Source organism: Amphibalanus amphitrite, unplaced genomic scaffold (assembly GCF_019059575.1).
Source record: "Amphibalanus amphitrite isolate SeventyFive unplaced genomic scaffold, NRLGWU_Aamphi_draft 000623F_arrow, whole genome shotgun sequence".
NCBI classification, from domain to species: domain Eukaryota; kingdom Metazoa; phylum Arthropoda; class Thecostraca; order Balanomorpha; family Balanidae; genus Amphibalanus; species Amphibalanus amphitrite.
In genome coordinates this window covers 308554-331033 of record NW_024882117.1, presented here as the reverse complement: position 1 = coordinate 331033, position 22480 = coordinate 308554, and the positions used below count along the sequence as shown (strand labels likewise).

Below are 22480 nucleotides of genomic sequence, written 5' to 3'. Positions count from 1 at the left end.
AATATTCCTTCATTTTAGCATACACACAGTGATCAAGGTATTTGTTACCGAAAGCTCTGTTTTTTAATTGTGTATTTGAATACATTGTCGTTTTTTTATAAGGTCCCGATTTTCCCGACTTTGGGTCATTGACCTGACCTGGAAGGTCACTCGATGACCCAGGACCTTAAAATTGGGTATCATCGGCTTCCTCTCGTCACGGGCAACACGCTCGTTTTTTCCGCGAAGCTCTAGCTCGATCAGGGGCCAAACGGCAAGGGGGGTCCAACCCCCCCCCCCTACACATTAGAAGCTGGGGCATTCCACGATAGATCGTACCAGGCCCGTCACCCTCATCTCTCAGATTTGAATGAAAATTGGTACAAGGGGTAATCATAGGCTCCAAAAACACCTGCCAAAATATCAGACTTCTCAGATGAAAACTTTTTGAGTTACATTGCATAATATTTTCTAAACTTCAGATTGTAAGGGTGAGTTTGATGAGCTATAACTCAAAAACGAGCTAAGCAAGCAACAAACGGTAAACAGCTTTGAACTAACGATGAATCAAAGATTAATACGGTATTTTTAAAATTGGAAAGAAAAGCTTTACATATTTAAAAAATGCGTAGTATTTTTTGAAATTGTCTATAATGGCCCTTGGGACCAAAATGTTTGCCATTTTTATTTCTTCAAAATAAACCTCAGGTCCTTTAAAATCGACATGCAAAAAATTAGAAAGGTGTTCTTTCTATAAGATCTTCATTTAAATGTATACAAAATGGGTTTCCGGGGGTTCGGTACGACCCCAGCTCGCCGTTTCGCCTCTAATGGAGCTAGAACCTTGCGGAAAAAACGAGCGTGTGCGCCGTTACAAGATGCATCGAATGATACCACATTTTAAGGTCTCGGGTTCATTGGTGAGCCCTGAGGTCATTTCAAGTGACCCAAATTACGGGTCCGGTTTTTGATAGATAACTTCGCAACAAATGGTCGTAGAGCCGCGATTTTAGCATCTTTGTGTTTACCTAGCTCCGGCGCGTCGAATGGTATACTGTTTGTTCTGGTGAAGTCAGCTTAAGTCGCTGACCTCGGGTCAGCACACTGCCGTGTATTTGGCTCCGCTCCCTGACCGGGCGGCCCAGCCGGCAGCCAGCCCCCGGGCATCACGTGACCGCCCGAGTCCGCGGCAAAGCCAACCAGCGCGGCGCTGGACAAACAACGCCGCTACAGAGATGGTTAACAGTCGGTTCAGGCCACGAAGCTGGGTGAATGAGATCATATTGCACATCATTCGATTCGCAAGGTCTTCCCGAGTTCATTGGTAGCTTTCCCGTCTCTCTAGCTCAATTTGATCGAGAGTTATTGACAAAAAACTCTTATGACCCTAGTGACGTACGAATGACGTCACGCAAGGTCAACAATGCAAAAGTGAGGCAAAAATGACTTCAATTGAACTTTCAGTAACCAGTGATGTCACTAGGCAGCTTTACCACACCATTTGTAGGCTCTCTTCCGAAATCGCAATTCGAGACCATTACGGTGACGCAAAATAAGTGCATTTATAGTAAGAACACCTTCCTAAATTTTTGCATACTACTTAAAAATGATCCAAAAATGTTTTTAAGCAAATAAAAATTCAAAAAAATTTGGTCCCAAAGGAATAAAAATGCAAATGAAAGGAAACTCAAGGTGTTATAAATCAAAAATAGTATATATTTCAAAATTTTAAAAATGCATATTATTCTTTGTTTCAATGCAAGTTCAATGCCGTATAGCATTTGGCATTTGGATTATCCGTCTTAGAGTTACAGCCCGCCAAACTTGGGGCTGCAACGCAAGATCCAAAACATGTTATACACTATAACTCAAAAACCACTCATCTGATAAGCCTGAAATTGTTACAGGAGGATTCAGAGCCCCTGATTACCCCTTAGACCAATTATTGTTAAAATCCGAGAGATGAGGGTGTCAAATTGGAAAAAAGTGGTACGATCTATCGTGGAATGCCCCAGCTGGCAAACGCCGCACACATGCGAATTGCGAGGGTTAATCCGCTCTCCGGGGGTGTATCTGTGACCTGTCACCTGGGAATCAGATTTGTGACCTCACCATTATAAACGAATGAGGAAACTAGCCCACTATACTTGTTTAGCCAATTCAACAAAAGGCCGTTAAGTATTTTCACTTTTCAGAATCATAACATGTCTGACCATATAGACATTAGGCAGAGTGCAGCTGATAACCAGTCGTCACTCAAATGATCGTGTTAGGTCGCAAAAGTTCACCATAAGTTTTTCGACAATATATGATGAAAACATATTAGAACAATGTAAGCACCTAAAATGTACCTATTATTTCCCTTATCAATACGGATCGATTGACATGCAACATATACCTTTTTCCGGTCATGACCAGAAAGTGAACGATGCACTTAATGACTTTAACCCTCGCCGGCCGAGGTGGGGGGGGGGGCGGGTGCCGCCCCCCATAGGGTTTTTTCGCGATAGCTCCGAACACGCTGGCGATAGAGAGCTGAAACTTGGCATACGTGACCTTTGATCCAAGCCGGATCTTTTGACACCAACCGCATTTTTGTGTCAGGTCAGGTCACTAACCTATGACGTCATAAGTGAACCTCTGCACGGTCTTCAGATGTCGCAACTTCGCAACGCCCTCACTGCCAGAGGAGATGTCACAGGGAAATGAAACTTGCAGGATCTAGTATCCATTATGAGTCCCACAACTTGTATATCTCGGATTTTTCCTAAAGTTCATATGAGGTCAGGTCATTTTCGTGACCTCACCATTATAAGTCAATGGGGAAAAATGAAAACTGCTATTCTGGCGCCGGGAACGATCTCCAACTATCTCAAGCACACAGAATCGTGATTTGATGCAGTCCTTGCAAGGTTAGATGCGTCACTTTTGCAATGTTGACCTTGCGTGACGTCATTTATGACGTCATCAAGGTCATATTAGTTTTTCGTCAATAACTCTTGATCAAATTAATCTAGCGAGTCGGGAAAGCCACCAATGGACTCAGGAAGACCTGCCGAATCGAATGATATGCGACATGACCTCTTTCGACCAACTTCGTGACCTGGGGGTGCTGACCTGACCTTGACCTTAACAATCAACATGAAAATTTGATCACAGGTTAACCCTCGCCGGACCTATTGGTTTTCTACATACGCGCCGGTCGAGGGGGGGCGGGTACGACCCCCCCTCGCCGTTTCGCCCCTGGTGGAGCTAGCGCGTCGCGGAAAAAACGAGCGTGTGCGCCGTTACGAGACGCAGAGATTGGTACCCGATTTTAAGGTCCTAGGTCAACCGGTGACCTCTGAGGTCAGGTCAAGTGCCCCAAGGTACGGTTCAGTTTTTGGTGAATAACTTCGCAAAAAACGGCCGCAGAGCGCCGATTTTGGCAGCATCGTGTTCGTCTCACTCAGGCGCGTCGAATGATATACTTTTTGTCCGGGTCAGGTCAACTTGGGTCGTACCCGCCCCCCCCCCCTCGACCGGCGCGTATGTAGAAAACCAATAGGTCCGGCGAGGGTTAACCTGTGATCAAATTTTCATGTTGATTGTTAAGGTCATACAATAGTTTATTCGACACTTAGAATCAGAGATTCCGAGGCCACCGGCTGATCTGAGACATTAAAATTGGATACCAGTCGCTGCGTCCCGCAACGGCACAGACATTCGCTGCATCCATGAAACTCTACTTCAATTATGGGCGAAGCGATGTTTGTGTAGAACCGAACGTGCCGCGTGGGGGATGGGTCGCATCCAGTTCCACCCTCTTCCTCTACTTGCTGATGTACATACCTAAACACGTAGTTAACTGTTATGTCCGAGTTACTTCTTTGATTTCATGATTTTTGTAAACGTTGTAGACAAAAAGAAAAATCGTAAAACTGTCGAACGCTTCTCGACAGAGGTGTTCCCTCCGTGGTTACGCAAGATACCGTGATTCTTTTAGCGTCATTTCAGTCCTCCGGTCCCAAACCTAGCCCAATGAGCCTCCCTATATCCCGTGTTTGGTGGCCCGAAAACGTCCCATTAGCCGGCCGCTCCAATAGCGGTCCAAGGCCGCCCCCCCCCCCCGCTCCGCCGAGGGGGCCGGGGCCCGCCAGGTATTCAGTCGCGCCGCGTGTCTACAGTGACGTCAGCGCGCGCGGCAATTGTGGCTGCTGCGCCGCGGCTGGCCGCGCCGTGTGACCCACTAACCCGCGGCGCGCGCTCGGCGCGGCCTTGACACACTGCACTTGGTGTTGGTTTTTGAGCCCGCGCGCTCTCGCGGCGGCCGACTGAGAAAACGTGGTGAAAGTGACGGTTCGGGCGGCCGTCCGGCCCCGGCAGCGCGCCGCGGCCGTTCGTTTTGTAATTCCACTTTCGTTTTCGACGGCCTAGCAACTCGCGCCGCGCGCGGGACCGGGGCTGAAAGGGCGGCACCATATGGTCGACGGGACCAGCGGCCTGCTGCCCCGGCGTGTCGACGGGGCATGGTGGAACCCATGTGGGCTGTCACTCGGCCATCCGATAGGGCACCCACGTGGGGACACTATTCAGGTTAAATAAATACCGGCGGGGACATTTAACTAAAAGGCTACTAGCAGATGGAACATGACAAAACTGAGGAGTTTTTTGTTCGCATGGCACATTTCACAGCAACAAGCTGAGGCAAAGCTAGGTAAGCTGGCGCCGTAGAAAATTTCGGACAATTTTCGAACAGCTTCTTCAGAATGTTTCAGGCTTCATATCGGATAACATTTCACAAAAGAACTTGAATTGAAACCACGTCATTCGTGCAATCGTTGGTTGAACATCTGGAGTTGGAAAACCGAAGGATACCTTGAATTGCGTAATGAAATAAGTTGATATTGCCTACTACGTGTACCTATGTAGCTGGTTTTTGAAGTATTCCTATCAAGATTCCACGTCAAACTTCTAGTGTCATTGAGTATGCATATTGCATAAGCTGTTAATCAATGCATTCATCCTACATAAAATACATATGTAAAATACATATGTATGTCTAACGTTGCTTGCAGTATTTAGAAATACGATGATAATGACGGGAAATATCTCATATTGATAAATGAGAGAGCAACGTATCTCAAAAGTGACAATGGACAAGCTTCTCAGTTCTTGGGATTGATATCGACGCCATTGCCGATGACCAGTGTGGTCAAGCCTATTTGCTGGCGGCTGTGGAATTATTGCTGCTCTGGCGGTTCTGCAGTGGCCGCCGTGATCTCCGCACAGCTCCGGTGCCGATCAGTTCGGTTCGGGCGCCATTCAGCCGTGATGTAACTCGCTCGTCGGGGCGCCCGGGCCGATGGAGACGGTGGCGGGCAGATCGGAGCGGCTTTCTCTGCACGTCGGCAGCTCTGACACCGAGCCTGCAGACCAGGGTCGGACTGCAGATAGGCGCCATCGCTGGGGCATCAGCTCACGATGTGGCAACTGCTGGGCGGACTGCACTGCGGACCGCTCCTCCCCTGAAGACCGGTACCTTGAGCAACTCTTTCACACCTCATGCTTATGAATGGTGCACGAGTTAGACATTGAGAGGACGTTTTGCGTTTCCAAAGCTGACAATGAAGTGTGATCGTCTCTGGGCTGAGTGCTGATACATATTTACGGGCTATTGTCGCTGTTATATGTAGTTACAGTGGAAGTGGCAATGATGCTATTTTAGTCAATGATCGATGAACACGCTAAGTACAATTTATCTAAGTAATGTCTGGTGCACTGCAATCACTATTTTTTAATGACCTGTACTTCCAATAACTTGGGAATACAGGCACGTGCCTAATCGAATGGTTATGCCTAACAACACATTTTATTGCGCAATTCAATGTATCCTTTGGTTTTCCAACTCCCGATGGTTAACCAACGATTGCACGCAGTGGCGGATCCAGGGGGGGGGGGGGCAAAATGGGCATTTGCCCCCCCCAAACGGCATGATTTTAACATTACGCCTATGGACGATGCATGGAAAGAATCGATAAATTGTTATGGTTTGACCCCCCCCCCAAAAAAAAAAAAACTCTGAGCTGGATCCGCCTCTGATTGCACGAACCATGCGGTTTCAATTGCAGTTCTTTTTTCATGAATAAGTGACCAGGAGTTCCCCCACCCTCAGCCCAGCCCCCTTTTTGTGAAATTTTATCAGATGAAGCCTAAAACATTTTTAAGAAGCTGTTCGAATATTGTCTGAAATTTCTACCACCAGCCAACCGTTGACTACTTTTTCTCAACTTTGTTGCTGTGGAATGTTCCAATGTCAACAAATGTTCGCAGACTAACTGCGCGGTGAGATTGAAACAGATGAGCTCCAACCAGTGATGCCTCCATGAGTAATGTAAGCAGTCAAAACAGAAAGACAAGTAGCAAAAAAGTCATTAAAAACAGCAAATGTCATAATGGTACCCTTGAAGCGTGAGAAGCGTTTAATTTTCGGCGATGAAATGTTGCCCAATGGCCATACAACCATCACGGTAATGGAGATAAAGAAAAAGGAAAGATAACACCGATCGGAGGAGCAGTGAAGCAATAAAAAAAACAATGCTACAATAATGCGAAGAGTTTCCGGAAGTTAACTACGGATCACGGATGTTTATTATGTGGGGCCACTGATGAGCGCAGTTGAGTAGAACATAAACCTATACCACTGGCCACTGCTATGTTGTTTCAGTTTGCTTCTTTTGAAGTAACGAGCGTTTAACCGTTAGGTTCGGGATCCGCCCAAAACTTTTCGGCTGTGACCTCGCTGAACAGCCTCCCCCCGCGGCAGCGCGCCTCTGCAGGGGGTGTATACTGTATACCGAGCCGTGACGGCCGGGAAGGGGGCGGTACAGCGTGACCACCGGCTGGCCACAGCCGTAATTACGGACATGTTTGGAGGCAATCGTGAACCGAGGGACCTTGCCGGAGACGGCGTGCATCGCTTCCGCGTCCGGACTGCGCGAGACGCCCGGTCGCCTCCCCCGCCGCCGCTGAACTATATGCATACAAAATACATACAAATAGGAGAGTTTATGTCCGGGGTGGGATGCTGTTTCCCCCCGTCTCTTGCCGTCTTCCGGTAACTTATGCTAGTCCATACCCTCAGTATCAAACATATGAGGAAAGTAAATGTGGAGCAAGCTCATTGCAATAGGGATCACAAACGAACTTATACCGAAAACCTTTTCATAAAAGCGTTGATATGTTTGCTTACCTACTTGTTTAACTTCTGGAGTGAACATCAGCTGTCGCATTACGGTCTTAATTGTTTGTTCATTGCTCATTGACAATGTATCAAACAATTTTCCATGCTTGAATAAATCTATAAAGCGTATTCACCCACATCCCCTTGAATTACGTACGAGTTGCGGCTGGAACAAAAGGACTTATCTTACTCCGTTTTCTTGCGCAGGTATCACCCGTTTCCCCTTATTTTAATGTCGTGATCGTGCAACACTGCGGTTGGAAAATAGCGATGCAGTCATGGAACGCCCAGTCTCTCCAGTCTCCCACATCCTGATTTCTCATGTGGCCTTTTTTGCCATCGAAGGATTATCAGGTTATGTAGCAAAGTGTGTGGTCGCGCTAAGCGGCGAGCACTCTCTTCAGGTTGTGAAAACTGGGCCGTCTCCCGTGGACGGGGAAGGACACCGCGGTCCCGTGACCTGACCGGCACACCCTTCAGACACGGTGCGGCTCGCGGCGCACGACCATAGTTGCAACAGCCTCCGCGGCGCCTCGGATTAGCGAGACATCTGTGTTCGCCGGGTAAAAACGAACCACAGAGCCCGCCGACAGCGCAGATATACGGGTCAGTTTGAGACGACTCAATCGTCAGAGCCATCGCGGTGGTAGTCCGTTTCTTAACCCTCGCCCGCACATGGGGGGGGGGGGTGGTTGCCACCCCCCCCCCCAGGTAGTCTTTCTGCTCTGCACTCGACATTTTTAAAGCTAGAAGGCTGATTTTTCGTATAGCTGCTCCTCTATCCTTTCTTGATGTCCCCTGAAAATTTCAAGTTTCTGTGATTTTTGGTTTCGGAGATATGACCTTGTTTTTCAGGTCATGTCATGACCCAAATGGCCAATTCTCAACATCTGGCGTTTGCTATGGGCCTTGTGAGCTTTTGACTCCTTGATTTCGGCCTTTTTTGCCAGTCTTACCTCCCACCTGTCATGGAACATGTTGTTCGACGATGTACAGGTGTCAAGGTCAGGGTCAAGGTCAACCTAGGTCATCTAAGATAATTGCGTTTTAGGCAAGCTGAATTTACTTTTTGTGAAGTTTTTTGACTGCATGTTTGGCAAAAGCTTCTCAGATCATGATTTCATGTAATATGGACACATAAACAATCGGTGCACACATCAGTATACACACAGACACACACAGACATACAAACACATATAATTGACCTTGACCTAGCTTGACCTGAAATGACCTCAGCAGCAAAAATCTGGTCGGGTAGTGTGACAAAGCGGTTCTAGCTGGCTTGGCACCAGAAAACGGCATCGTCATCGGTATATGATAAGCAGCGCACTTGATATCCAACGGTGACCCAAAACAGCAACATTTTTTAGTTTGACCTGACCTGGAAGGTCAATGACTGACCTGAGAAGGTAAAACTGGGTATCATTGGATTCGTCTCTTCCCAAAGAATCTTTTTGGTCTTTACCGCTAAGCTCTATCTCCAACGGGAACGAAATGGCGCGGGGGGTGGCACCCCCCCCCCCCCCATGTGCGTTCTAGGATGGGAAAATGGCATGTGCGGGCGAGGGTTAAAGGAACGATGTTCTGAAGCGGGCAGCCCTGTCGCTTCGCCCCTAATTGAGCTAGATCTTGCCTTTTCCTGCATTGTTCTATCTAAGCTAGTTAAAAAACGGGAGCACGTTTCTAATGAAGACCTTTTTCACGGAGGGGGACCAGTCTGGACGTTGACCCCTCCCATTCATTTTTGCGCCTTTTTTGTGCGCCTGCTTGTATCGGGCAGCTTGCCCCCTGATGGCTGATGAGCTGGCATTTACCTATACCTATAACCTACAGACAACAGTACCTACACGCTACATACGTGTCGCTACGACAAATGAATGAGATATTATTGCATAGGTACATTGCTGGTATTGTTAGCGCCGAAGCTAAGTACAGACTAAGTTTCTTAAAAAGTAGGTATTAAGTTCCATGCATGTTGCGCAAATTTTACACTTCACATCGCCTTCACATTATAACTGAAGCTAGATAATGTAATAATGTCACAATCGCTTAAGGCTATTCGTCGGTGAAAGATTAACCTACATTTTCCCATATCGCTGATTTTATAGGGTTGTGAAAGCCATTAATAATACCAGAGTCATTTGTCTGCTGTAGTGGATAATAACCCGATTGCCTTGATCTGATACTCAGGTGCCGTTAGGGTGCAAACGGTGTCGGTCTTTTCATGAACTTCGCCTTTAACCCTCGCCGGCACAGGCCATTTTGAGTCCTTCGACGGCACAAGGGGGGGGGGGGGTACGACCCCCCCCCTCGCGTTTGGCTCCTGATCGAGCTAGAGCTTCGCGGAAAAAACGAGCGTGCTGCCCGTCACGAGAGGAAGCCGATGATACCCAATTTTAAGGTCCTAGGTCATCGGGTGACCTTCCAGGTCAGGTCAATGACCCGAAAACCGGGAAAATCGGGACCTGTTAGAAAGCCGTAAAGTGTGGCTGCTATGTGGTTTTCCGGGGTGCTGATCACGAATATCGTGTTAGTTTTGATCAGAGATGATGTCTTTAAGCATTTAGACCAGGTCGGGTCAGGTCAGGTCAGGTCAATCGGTAGGGGATGTGACGGGTATTCGTAATACGTGTCAACCGCCTCGGACAGCTTCGTAACATGTTACGAAGACGCCAAAACTACTTCGTAAATGTTCAAATGGTTGCTAAATTCGAATTCAGCTCCAAAAACTAGCCTAGAAACATGTAAAACTCGAAAAAGTGAACCGAGGTCACCCGAGGTCACCAAAGGTCAATGACCTGACCTGACCTTCAGGTGACCTTGACACCCACCCTAATGCATGGGAGCAACATCAAATCACATGTCTGAACGTTTGAAACCACGAAAAGCTTGCAAACGCGCGGTTAATGCGAGCCGACATGCGCCTAACCGCGATTTCGGCCAAACATGGTCACAGAAAAGAGGTCACAGGTCAAAGATCATTCGGGTCAGGGTCATGAAATTTTCAGGGTAGGTGTAAAATTGATCAATGCGAGGGTACTGAAAGTTTCGTCGCGATCGGCCGCTTTTTACGCGAGTTATTCGCCAAAAACCTTAGGGGGGTTGCATCAACCCCCCCCCCCTGTGCCGGCGAGGGTTAAGAGTGTCCGACATTATCCAAACGGAATGACGTTATTTCTTTTAAATTGGTCCTTGTCCTCATCAATCAGAGCAAATGGGCTCTGTAAATACCAATATGTTTCTGGTCTGTTTACCTATTTAACTAAAATTGTATCGTCATCAGCACGGCGGAGGCGAACTCGGAAGTTCCTTTGTCGCTTCTGTTGCTCTATTGCAGAAATCAATGAATTGTACCCAAGTAGAGACAAGAAAACAGTAGGTACCTATAATAGTAGATAAACACCGAACGCGAGACCTTTGAACATGTTTCGATAGTTCATAGCATTCGTCAGGATTTAAACAGGATGTTTTTATGGGTGTTAGGCAATAGGCATTGACAACATATGTTACTTAATCGTGCCGCCAGTGAATTTGTTTTTTATGATTTGCTGTCTGGATAAAAGTAATTTAGTTTAGAACCTTCGAGCTCGATTCTATGATTAGCCATACATGTGGCTTGCCTTGAATTGCCCTACAATAAAAAAAATGTCAGGTTTGACCCAACTTATTGGAATACCTACAGGGTGAGCCATAAAGATTTACCCATCGAAAATTTACCTTTGTTTCAAGGCGCGCTGACATAATATGTCATCTTTTACATACATATAACAACGTCATCTCCTAACTAATAAATATAGTCTGTTTTCTGTATGCTTGCATTCTTAATTATGCCTTACGCGCCCGAGACGCAAGGCACGCGGCCGCCGCACCGTCTTTTCACTTATTTTCCTCGATCACCCATGCTATAACAATGCTGCGCCGTATGTCATTTGCGGTGTTTCAGGGACTCGGTAGAGTCGGGTTTTCAGGATATTTCAGTTTGCGAAGCCCGTGGGGCTGAAGTCGGAGATAAATTGTGCCCAGCATTCTTTAGACCAAGGAGTGTTCAGCAGCCAACACCCAGTGGTGATTCCTGAATTTCAGGAGCGGCGGATGTGCGTTAAGACGACCTCGCATTTCAGGAGCGTAGCAGAGACAGTGGACGAGCATATACAAAATGAGCTACACTGTCAGGATTGGAGACAAATTTGCGACATATATGCAAAAGATGGCATACCTACGCCAACCCGTTTGGAAATAAAGTGAATTTATCGATGGGTAAATCTTTATGGCTCACCCTGTATATGTGAAAGAGTTTATGCAATTGATGCTAATTCGATGACCAGCCTATTCCCGTCCCGCTATTTCCAGCCAACCGTTGATGTTACCCCGTCCCCCTGCCCGCGGCCCTGCCCCCCGGCCCCCCGGTCGGCCGTCTGTGTGTCAGTGTGTCAGCGCGCGGGCCCCAGTGACAGCGGTGACCCAGTGCCCCACTGGCGGCGGCCGGGTGTGTGCCGCGCGAGACCGGCCGACCCCCCCCCCCCCCTATCGACCGCCCCCGATGCCGCCGCGGGCGCCCCGACCGGTCACCGCCATGTAGGACAAATCGATGTCTGGCGTGGTCCAGTAGCCCAGATCCGCCGCTGAGCCGCTGGAGACCGAGCTGTCCTCGCAATGAGACCTGGATGATCGACCCCCCCCCCCCCTCCGCAGCACTGTCACCTGCCATCTGAATCCTCCATAGAGAAAGGACTCCGATAGAATGGGTGCACTTTCTCGTCCATACCAAGAAGTGTCTTGCACTCTTACGTCCACTCTTCCGTCCGGCGGTCCGCGCCTTTTCCCGCCCCGCCCCGCACTCGCTCTCTCGAGTGGCCGCTTGCAGGAGCGGACGCGGAAGCTCCGTGCTCTGTCGGGTCGGCACGGAGACCGGTGTCGAGCCGTGCTCGCGTCGTGCACGTACATCGGTGCAGCGGCGTGGGTGGACGTTGCTGGGCGGACCTGGTGACCCGGCACCACCCGCGCCGCGTTGAAACGGTGCCGGGATGGGCTGACGCGGTGGCCGCGCTGACGCAACACAACTATGCGGGGATGACAGGAAAGGGAGGGCGGTGATTCAGGTGACCGTGGCCCCGTTACGGCGGCGTTACATCATTTCATCGGCTGGCAGGTCTGCTGCACACCGGCACACTGGGGACGGGAGCGGAACAGGTGCAGAGAAGCATCCAGAGGACTCCCCTCCCCGGGAGTCCGACACCGTTAGGTATTGTGGTGCGTGTTGTCGACAACAGATGATTAGCTCCGGGGGGCCCAAAAACTGCCCGGCTCCAGATGTGCAGCGCAATCCATCTCCGCTGATGAGACGTCGCGGGTGGCGGGTCGCGGCACGCTTCACTGACTTGCACATTGTTGGTATGGTGTGAGTAAGACGCGCTGCAGTTGTGTAGAGTCTTCTTTTCTGGTGCACATGGTTCTGAATGATCTATTTTGGTCGTTTTATGGAGATAATTTGTTATTATTGGTTGTTGCTACCTTGCTACCGGACAACTTTACCCATGCCCTTTTATCTCAACATATCATTATTGCGATCTCTTGCAGTCATTTTATGGTCACATCAGAATGACCTAAGATGACCCAGGGTGACCTTTGGCTCAGGATGTCATAAGCGACTCGGATAAAAGTGGCTTACAAATACAGAGGAATTATTGGCCAATTGATTTTAAATTTATCTTGGAGAAGATGTGTTTTCAATCTTTTTTGCCTTAGAGGTCAACATTTAGTTCTTAGGTATGTACTCCTAATATCATAACCACCTACTGCCGACACATATTTTTTTTTTCTTCTTTTTAGCGAGGCTTGATATCCGCATTCTGAAAGACGTGAAGATGTTCACTTCGTGATTGTGCTACATAAATTGTTTTCTCTGTCTTGGTTTAATGCTGCATTTATTAGACCTTAAAACCGTCTGATAATACGCCCATCTACCCACTGACCCGGTCCTTGTGGTTGTGTTTGCTGCTCATCTGTAGCTTAAACTTTTTTATTTTCATACGTTGTTTGAAAAAACATCTTGGATTCCAAATTGCTTATATAGCAGTGGCGTGCCTACCTTGCATTTTGTGGTCGTTTGGTAGCTTTGTAAAGACCATGTTTGGTAGACGTGACTAGCTACTTGCGTGCAAGTGTTCCCGTTTGCGACCGAACAGGTTCGGAGTGGGCAGCACTGGCACACGTGGTCCCGCTCTGTATAGCCATGTGGCCCCTGTCCTGGTTCCCATGTCCTCGCGCTGTCTGTAGGGGGCTGGGACTGCCGACGGGACGGAGCCAGACGCTGACCTAGCTCCGCCACGTCAGGGAGCCACTAGTCTGTCCTGACGACCGCGCCATGTGTGCGACGGGGCGATCGATTGGTGGATCACTCTATATTTCTATGCATAGCATGTTAAATGTGACATCTCTGTCAGCTTACGAAAATGAACCGACTACATGATACGCAGAGGACAAATTTTAAACTTAGATCGAAGCTCGCTTATAAGACGAGTGAGTAGGTACGGCTCTCGCGAGATTAAGCGGTGGGTTTTGCACTTTTACGTTTCCGGTTATATCTCAGAAACTAATGGATCTACGATGAAGCCATTTTACACGATCATGGTCGGCTTGTGAACCAACAAGTCGATCGCATCTTAAACACTTAGGCTGGGGGGATCCATGTGATCGCAAGGCACCTCGCAGTTGCGATCAAACGTAAGTTGAATCGGAACAGATATTGGAGGGATCCATCACATCGTAGGCTAAGTAGATACGCAAGTTGTATCGCAAATGGTGAAGATACGAAATAACTTTACGAATCTTCTCGGTCGATCGGAAGGCCGATCGTAGCGAAGCTTTACCTCTTTCTCAAGAGAAAAATATAAGAAATTTTCAAAATTTTCACAAAACCGAAATATATGTTAAACAAATATGGTTGATGAACACTTGTGCAAAATTTGAAGTCGATTTCTTCAAAAATGGCTGCGCTAGAGCGTTTTAAATTTACACGTTGAAAACGGTCACTTTCACGTCATTTTTGTATTTTTTTTCAATTTTGAAAATTAAAAAGTGTTTTGGGCAATTTTTCGCGTTAATTGCGAAAATCTGACCAAAACATGTATCGCACCATCAATGATCCGATACGCCATCAGAGGCCGCGCCGCGGACAGGTGGGCGCGGCGATACCTAGGCCGCGTGAGGGTTAGGTACACTGGTGTTCGGGAAGGGCTATGTCAACGCGAGGCAGGCCGCGGGGGAGCCGGTTGCGGCGCCGCACACTGGTCGGAAACGCCCTCACGAGAGGCCACGGGCGATTCCGGAGTTTCGGATTATTTTTTATATAGATCGATTTGAAATTGATCAAATTATTATAATTAGGCCAAAAAAACTAATCCGGGTGACCAAAAATAATTGTAATCAGCCCCCGAAGATGGGGTATCCCAGAACTCGGAAACTGACGCGGAGCAAGAGGTTTCTTGAGCCGGATATTCAGAGTCTTATTGCTGATAGACACCAAATTGAAATCTCACATATTATGCATCAAAATGTTCGTTATGAAGTTGCCGACTGGTCAGTGAAAAATTTTTGGTATACATTTTCCCTAACTAAGATTTACTGTAGCTTTTTATGAAGGCTCTCCTACAGTGATTCTGGAATATAACTGCAAAGTTTAGGTAAGGAAACAACAGGTAGTCCCATCTAGTTCCACTCTGATTTTTTGTGACATGAAGCAGGATTTAAATTTACACCAGGGCAACATAAAAGCTAACTGCGCATATTTGCGCAAAATTTGCAGGAGCCGCTATTCCTACCCAACTACCGCCCGCCCCGCCCCAGTTTCGGCGGCTCGGCCGCCGCGCCCGGCTTACGCTGACCTGTGTGGCCTGCACGCATCCATGCGTAGTTGACTGGTCATTAAAAACAGATGCGCTTGAGTTTATGAATTTTGTGGAAAGCGCATACAATATGGTTTATGTATGCATTTATGTATGTATTGACGTCAAAAGCCTTCCACATATTGCGTGGCGAGTACGGCTTGCATTTAAGGCTGAAACAGACTCTTTCCGCGTTCAGGAAATCGCATGCGAGAGCCTATTCAAATACATTATAATTCTTCCCGCATCAATCGCATCCGGGAGGTGCGTGCGATTGATGCGAGCGTGCTTCCATGTATTTGAATAGGCTCTCGCATGCGATTTCCTGACTGCGGAAAGAGTCTGTTTCAGCCTTTCAGGCATTAGAGAGCCTTGCTATTGGTAACCATTACTCGGATGAAGAAAGTGGAAATTGAAACCTTCGTGAATATAAGACGCTGCAAATATAGAATATAAGACGCTGCGACACCTGTCACTGGCGTCAGGTTACCTTGGGCCGTCTTTTTACATTAGATCACAATTCCGGTATTTAACCTTGGCCGGACCGATTGGTTTTCTATATTGACCGGGGAGGGTTGGTACATACAACTCCCTAACCGTTTCGCCTCTAATTGAGCTAGAGCCTCGCGGAAAAAACGAGCTTGTGTGCCGATATAAGACGCAACAAGTACTACCCGATTTTAAGGTCTTGAGTCAGCCAGTGACCTCTTAGGTCAGGTAAGTGCCACAAGGCACGGGCTCGGTTTTTGGTTAATTACTTTGCCAAAAATGATCGGACTGCTGCAATTTTGGCATCATCGTGTTTGTCTAGCTCAGGAGCGTCGAATGCTATACTTGGTGTTCGGGTGAAGTCAACTTAAGGTGTTAACCTCGGGTCAAGGTCAGGTCGGAGCCCCTCAGGTCACGAAAATGATTGAAGGAGGTCATATCACATATCATTCGATTCGGCAGGTCTTCCCGAGTCCAATGGTGGCTTTCCTGACTCTCTAGCTCCATCTGATCAGGAGTTATTAACGAAAAACTTATATGGCCTTAGTGACGTCATAAATGACGTCACGCAAAGTCAACAATGCTTAAGTGAAGCACCGGACCTTGCAAGGAGTGCATGAAACCATTCCCGGTGCCCGAATAGCAGCTTCCAATTTCCCTTGTTCACCTAAAGTGGTGCTAGATCCTGTATTATACTCAATTATGACGTCATAACTTAACAGATTCACGTCATATATTTAGTGCTTGACAGGCAAATGATAGCTTACATATGACAGAGAAGGTATGCAAAGTTTTATGAAGTTTGCTTCACTAGTTTTTGAATAACAAGCAAAAAACGTTTGCGGAAAGGCCGCTGGCCTCTCGCTGGAGCGTTTCCGACCAGTGTGCGCCGGTCCGTATTTGTCGGCGCCTAACAGTGCAGCGGTGCGTTTATGGCGGAGGGAGGGGAAGCGGTGTAGTGTCGGCAAGGCCGCACACAGGAGAGGGCACACGGGCCTCCCCCCCATTCGAGTTGGGGCCCCTAATCTTAAGACCGCCGAAGACCATGTAAAATGAACTGAAATAATGATTGAAAAGACCGGGAGGGCCCATCTCGTTCCCCAGCAGGCCCATACGAGTCCATAAATGCCCAGTAGCGCAGCCAGGCAGGCGCGGATACAAGGGGGGGGGGCCATGGGGGCCATGGCCCCCCCCCCTTGGCCGATTTTTTCAAAAATAAAATAAAAAGTTAAAAAGTTAAAAAGCTGAAAAGGGGGCCTCCTGAAAATAAAGTGGCCGAAATCCGATGAGTTTTTTTAACCTACCCACTTAGTTATTTCTTAGAAGACTAGCTGAGAAGACTTCTTTGTTAGAAGATTGGTAAAGCTTTTCATAACTTGGAGGTCTCTTATACTCACAGAGATGACCACTTTTACAGGGCCTCCTAACCTGCACAGAGGGCCTCCAAGCCTGCACAGATGTTGAGATGTTGCCTGAACAGCTAGATAAGCTCAATAGACGCAGTTTTTTTTTGGGGGGGGGGCCAACAAGTGGGAAGATGGGGCCTCCAACAGGTGGGATTATGGGGGGGGCCTCCTGGTTTCTAATGGCCCCTCCCTTGGAGATTTTCTGGATCCGCCCCTGCAGCCAGGGGTATTGTGGTGAAATTTCAATGGCCCTCAAAAGACCTCAAAGGGCCCACAGATGGGGTCACCGGGTCCTCAGATGGTCTCGAAGGGCCCTCGGTTAGCGTCAAATAACCCTCATCTGGTGTCAAAGGGCCCTCAGATGGCCAAATGAAGGGCCACAAGATGGCCCTTTGAGGGCCTCAAAGGGCCCTCAGATGGGTTCAAAGGGCTCTCAGCCAACGTTAAACCTACCTCAGAAGACCTTGGCTTAAAGGGCGTCAAAGGGCCCTAAACCTGCGCCAGAGGGCCCTGAGCTCGCGTCAAACGACCCTCCGAAGGCCTTAAAGAGTCCTTAGCTTGTGTCAGAGGGCCCCCAGCTGGTGTCAGTGAGCCCTCCTCAGCTGGCGCCAAAAGTCCATCTGAAGGCCTCAAACGGTCGTCAGCTGGAGTACAACGGTCCTCAGATGCCGTCACGCGGCCCTCAAAAGCCTCAAGGAGCCCTTATAAGGTCTCAAAGGGCCCTCATTTGGCCTCAAAAGGCCCTCCGCTAGCGTTAACCGGACTTCAGAAGGCCTTAAAGGGCCCTTATCTGGTGTCAGAGGGCCCCCGGCTAGTGTCAGAGGGCCCTCAGTTGGCGCAAAATGGCCATCAGAAGGCCTCAAACGGTCCGTAACTCGAGTCCAACCTCAACGGTCCTCAGGTGGCGTCAAGCGGCCCTTAAAAATCCTCAAAGGTCATATGCCGCCAGCATATGACCCCAAAGGGTCCTCTGCTGGCGTCAAACGGACCTCAGAAGGTCTCAAAGGGCGTCAAAGGGTCCTGAGCTCGTGTCAAATATAAAAGCGCCCTTAGCTGGTGTCAGGAGGCCTCCAGTTGGTGTCAGCGTGCCCTCAGCTGGTGTCAGAGAGCCCTCAGTTGGCATCTACTGGCCATCAGAAGGCCCCAAACGGTCCTCAGATGGCGTCCAACGGTCCTCAGCTGACGTTAAGAGGCCCTCAAAAAGGCCTCAAAGACCCCTCGGCTGCTGAAGAGGCCCTTAGCCTCAAAGGAAACTCAAGAGACGTTAAACGGCCCTAAAAAGGCTTGAAAGGGCCCTCTGCTGGTGGCAAAGGGCTCGCATATGACGTCAATAACAGCTTTGTCAAAAACGGACCTGAGGGACCTTGCCGGTCCCTGGTTATAAGGGACTCCTGTCTCTTGCAGTAACCTGAGTGGCCCACGTTTACTGAGGGGCCCCTGGTTATTGAAGGAGTCCCTGGTAACTGGAAGGGCCCCTGGTTATCAGAGGGTTCCCTGGTCACCTGGTGGGTCCCTGATCAATTGAAACCTCCCGATCATCTGAGCGCCCCCTGATTGCCTTGGTCTTGGCGTTGGCGTACAGTTTAAAGTCGTCGGCACACTGCGGCCTCCTCTTTCTCAAGTCCCTCTATTTCTTCTGCAGCGAGGGCGATTTCGTCAAAATACTCCTCCATCGCGAAGCCTCGTGCGCAGACGCAGTCTTCGGGGCGCTCGCTGCGCCAGCTCTTGACGCCAACTGACGGGCTCCAAATGGAACAGATGGACTCCGAAACGAACGTGGGAATGCCGACACATCATCCCTCCAAATTTACAGAGGAGGAGATGTCCCTGACAGCCCATTTGCAATAGGGGTCACTTTTACACTATAGACGTATGGGGAATTCGACCTTATCGACATGGTACTACGAGGTCAGCTGATCTGCTTGGCATTTAAATCGTAGTAAAACTGGCATTTAAACGCTGCGAAACAACTTACGTACAACGTAGCTCCGATGGGCCGCTCTTTCTTTTTCATCCCTCCGATTTTCTTCCGATCAAGAGAAGTTTCGTACCGAGAGAAGTTTCGCAGCCACGTCCGATATAACTTACGATAGGACGGATCCCCCCAGCCTTAAAAGCTTAAGACGACGAAGATATAGCCTGAAGTACACTAAATTTTCTAGGTGCAAAACCTTCCGCTAAAACCCACGAGACCGTACCTACATCTTGTATATTATGTTCACCGTTGCGATTATTTCCTATTATCGAGCTTGGGGCTTTGCTTTGACAAGTTTTGTTATTATTACCTGGTGTTTGGAGGAACATTGAATAATGGAATCTGAACAATGCACATTATGCATTGTTTACCATCTCTCCTTTATGCCTACATTACATTAGGCGGATAATAAATAGACTTGCCCATGGAACCCCTGACCAAAAGGCCCGTCCCCGGTCCCGCGCCGGCCCCATCCGCCGCTGAGTCCGACTCCGCACTGTGCACGGATGACGCAAGGAACCCCAATCTGTCACAGCCGTCCGGTCGTGATCGGTTGTCGGGCCGTCACCGAATGGCATTTACGGTAGCCGTGGGTGTCGCCCGTCGAACGGACCTGGCTGGGCACTGTGCACGGCTCGCCCGCCCGTCGGTCCTCACCGTCAGCCACCGCACGACCGGCGCGGCGTACCAACGTGCTTATTTGTCAGTGATAGAGGTGCTATGTCCTTCCTTGATTCGCAGTCGTTTTGCCGCCTATGTGTAGCTGTAGCGCTGCTTTCAAACAAAAGATCGTTCGTTCACATTCGTTTAGAATTTAGATGCACTCTTTTGCCCCGTCAACTCAGCCAGTGATATATGCTACTCTACTCGTACTGCTGCTTACGAGTGTTTTCGGCGGCCGACAGCAGCATGAATAGAGACGAAGCCAAGGGGTGGGTCACGGGGGAGTATGGTCCCCTTCCTGAGGGTGGCTCTCCATACAAAAAGTCGTTTGATTTTAGAATGCAAGTCTCAACATTACCCTATATCATATATGTCTTCGCTTGTATTACCAAATAACCGTTTGCATTTCCTGAACTTGCATTCTTGGTATGTGTATTTCTGCATCTAAATTTTACTCTGAAGTAAATTGAAAACAGCTGCATGACTAAATATAGCGTGTGGCTCCTCAGAATGAAATAGCCCCCCTTTGGGCAAATCCTTGGCTATGTGCGAGTGCCTGAGCACTGATCGCAGTACATATGCGATATGCGGCGACAGTGCGATATCACTGGTAACTCCATTTTGTCAATACTCCCTTCGCCAAGACGATTCTGCAATAGACGCAGCATTTTAGGGGCTGCGGGCAGCAGAGCAGCAGGACGTATTTACCTGCCGAACATCAGCTTTCGCAGATAATGCTAGAGTCTCTTTCCTCTCTTGTAACTCATTTTCGAGTGTCAGAGAGTCACTTCTTCCACTAACTTTTGAACAACTTAATTCATTCATGGTTGGGGTTAAAAGAGCTGCGATTTCTTACGCATTGAATTTTAATAAAGTGATTGGATTTTTTATGTAGTCATCTCAGTGAAAACCAAATACGTCACAAAGCGTGCCAAGAGTCATGCAGCCCACGTCTTCTCAAAGGAATGTCGTCTGACCAGATCATCCGTGTGAGCTGCGAGCTGCGGGAAGCTCCAGCTTCATGAGCTCCTCTTCTCGCAAGTGGGGACTCTCCGGAGAATCGCCGGCGCACCCGCACCAAGGCCCAGGAAATTCACCACCCAGTTCCGGGACACGCCGGCCGCATGGAGCGTTCCGCGAACTGCAGTTCGCACAGGTGGGTACTGGCGAACGCTAATAGCTTCCGATGACCACCGAAGCGGTAGGTGAGAAGGATGGCAAAGCAGAGACACGGCGGCGGTAAATGCTTCCGGTGACCGGGGCTTGCGCGACTGGTTCCACTCAGACCTGTTGATGACGACCCGGACAGACCGGCGGCGTTTGCACTGCCGCGGCGCAGTATGACGCGGCGTGCTGACTCGACCGTGACCGCTGCCGGCGCCGCGCCGCCACGGTCAGGGTCAGCAACCGCCGCCCCCGCCGCCGCCCGGTGACGCACCTGAAGTGCGCCTCGCTCGGCGGAGCGCCGGCGGCGGGAATTTCCGGCAGGGCGGACGGCACCGGCGGCGGCTGCCGCAGCCCGTCCGCGCGGCAAACTCAGTGCGCCGGAGCTGCGCCGCGACACCACCGGCACGGGCGGCTGTGGAGAGTGCCTCAGTGTCAGTGTCACGGCCGCGCAGTGTCAGTCCGCCGGTGCAGAGTCTGGGTCGTGTCAGAGCGCCGTGAACATGTCGGTGGCCGTTTCGTCGTCGCGCCCGGAGCGCGAGGTGTTTACGACGCCGTCGGCAGACGGCCGGTCGCCAGGTAACCGTGATTCGACGCTGACCCTGGCCTGGGGCCCCCTGGGGGAGGGGGGAGCTGATAGCGGCGGGGGGGGGGCTGACGGCGCAGTTCAAGGCTACCTCAACTTCCCAGTGAACGGCGTTGGCGTTGAAAATTACATGAGAGATGATAGCGGCTGTTTGGTATGCAGGATTCAACCTGCTGGCCCATTTTGATTTGTGGGTGACAGGGTTGGCATTTTTGCCGGCAAAAACTAGTTTTTGCCATTTGCCGGTTTAAACCGGTTTTAACCGGCATAAAGTGGCAAAAACTGGCAAAAACTAAAACAGTCAAAACGCTATGCCTCTACATGCGTTTGAGCAGGACACGTTTTAAGTAGGATTCAGTCAATACAATATGCATTCAAACAAGTGGTATCTTGACCATTTTAGTGTTAAATAGTTCCGTGAGTCCTCTATAATTAACCAATAAGGCACCTTTTTGGTGAGACAAATGAGAAAGTGCGCCGGCGGGCGGCGAGTATTGAAGAAGTGGGAAAGGGCATCTGCCACTGACTTGTGCACCGGACCCTACGAACCGGTTCCTAACAGTGTCAGTGCCAAATTTGTGCTTAGTCGACGTAGCCGTTCTCCCAATCTGGAAGCGTCACCCCGCACGTGCGCACGTGCAAAATGGACCCCGACCGACTATGCACGACACCCTACTAATCAGTCCCTAACGGTGTCCCAATTTGAGCGCAATCGACCCAGCCATTCTCGAGGTCTGGTCGGAAACGACTCCTGCATATGCTCATGTGCAGAAGCACACCAACAGCGATGCATGAAAGTGCACTTCCTGGTGGACATCTATTGACTACCGACAGACATTTCAAGCAGCGGTAAACTAGCGAGACAATGCTTACTGGGTCCCAATGACAGACATGACTTTGTACATTTCAACCGATTGCTTTTTAGGCAAGCAACGCAGTTTTGGCCACTTGAGTTTTTGCCAGTTTCTGCCAGTTTTTGCCACCATGGTTTCTGCCAGCCGGTTTAAACCGGTTAAAACCACTGGCAAAAACCAGTTTTTGCCACCCTCTGCCAACCCTGGTGGGTGATGATAAGCGGTTGTTTGCTTTTACACCCAGTAGGTCTAGTGACTG

General features: G+C 49.3%; 1 protein-coding gene across 2 annotated transcripts in view; it reads left to right on the top strand.

Moving 5' to 3' along the window:
• The first annotated feature begins 21234 nt into the window (after positions 1-21234).
• The window catches only part of LOC122363476 (nuclear hormone receptor FTZ-F1-like), a 38846-nt gene continuing 37600 nt past the window's right edge, over positions 21235-22480 (top strand). For both annotated transcript variants that reach the window (XM_043332769.1, XM_043332768.1), the window contains exon 1: positions 21235-21360. In XM_043332769.1, the coding sequence (XP_043188704.1) occupies positions 21285-21360 (76 nt within the window). In that variant the 5' untranslated portion in view covers positions 21235-21284. The remainder of the gene's footprint in view (positions 21361-22480) is intronic.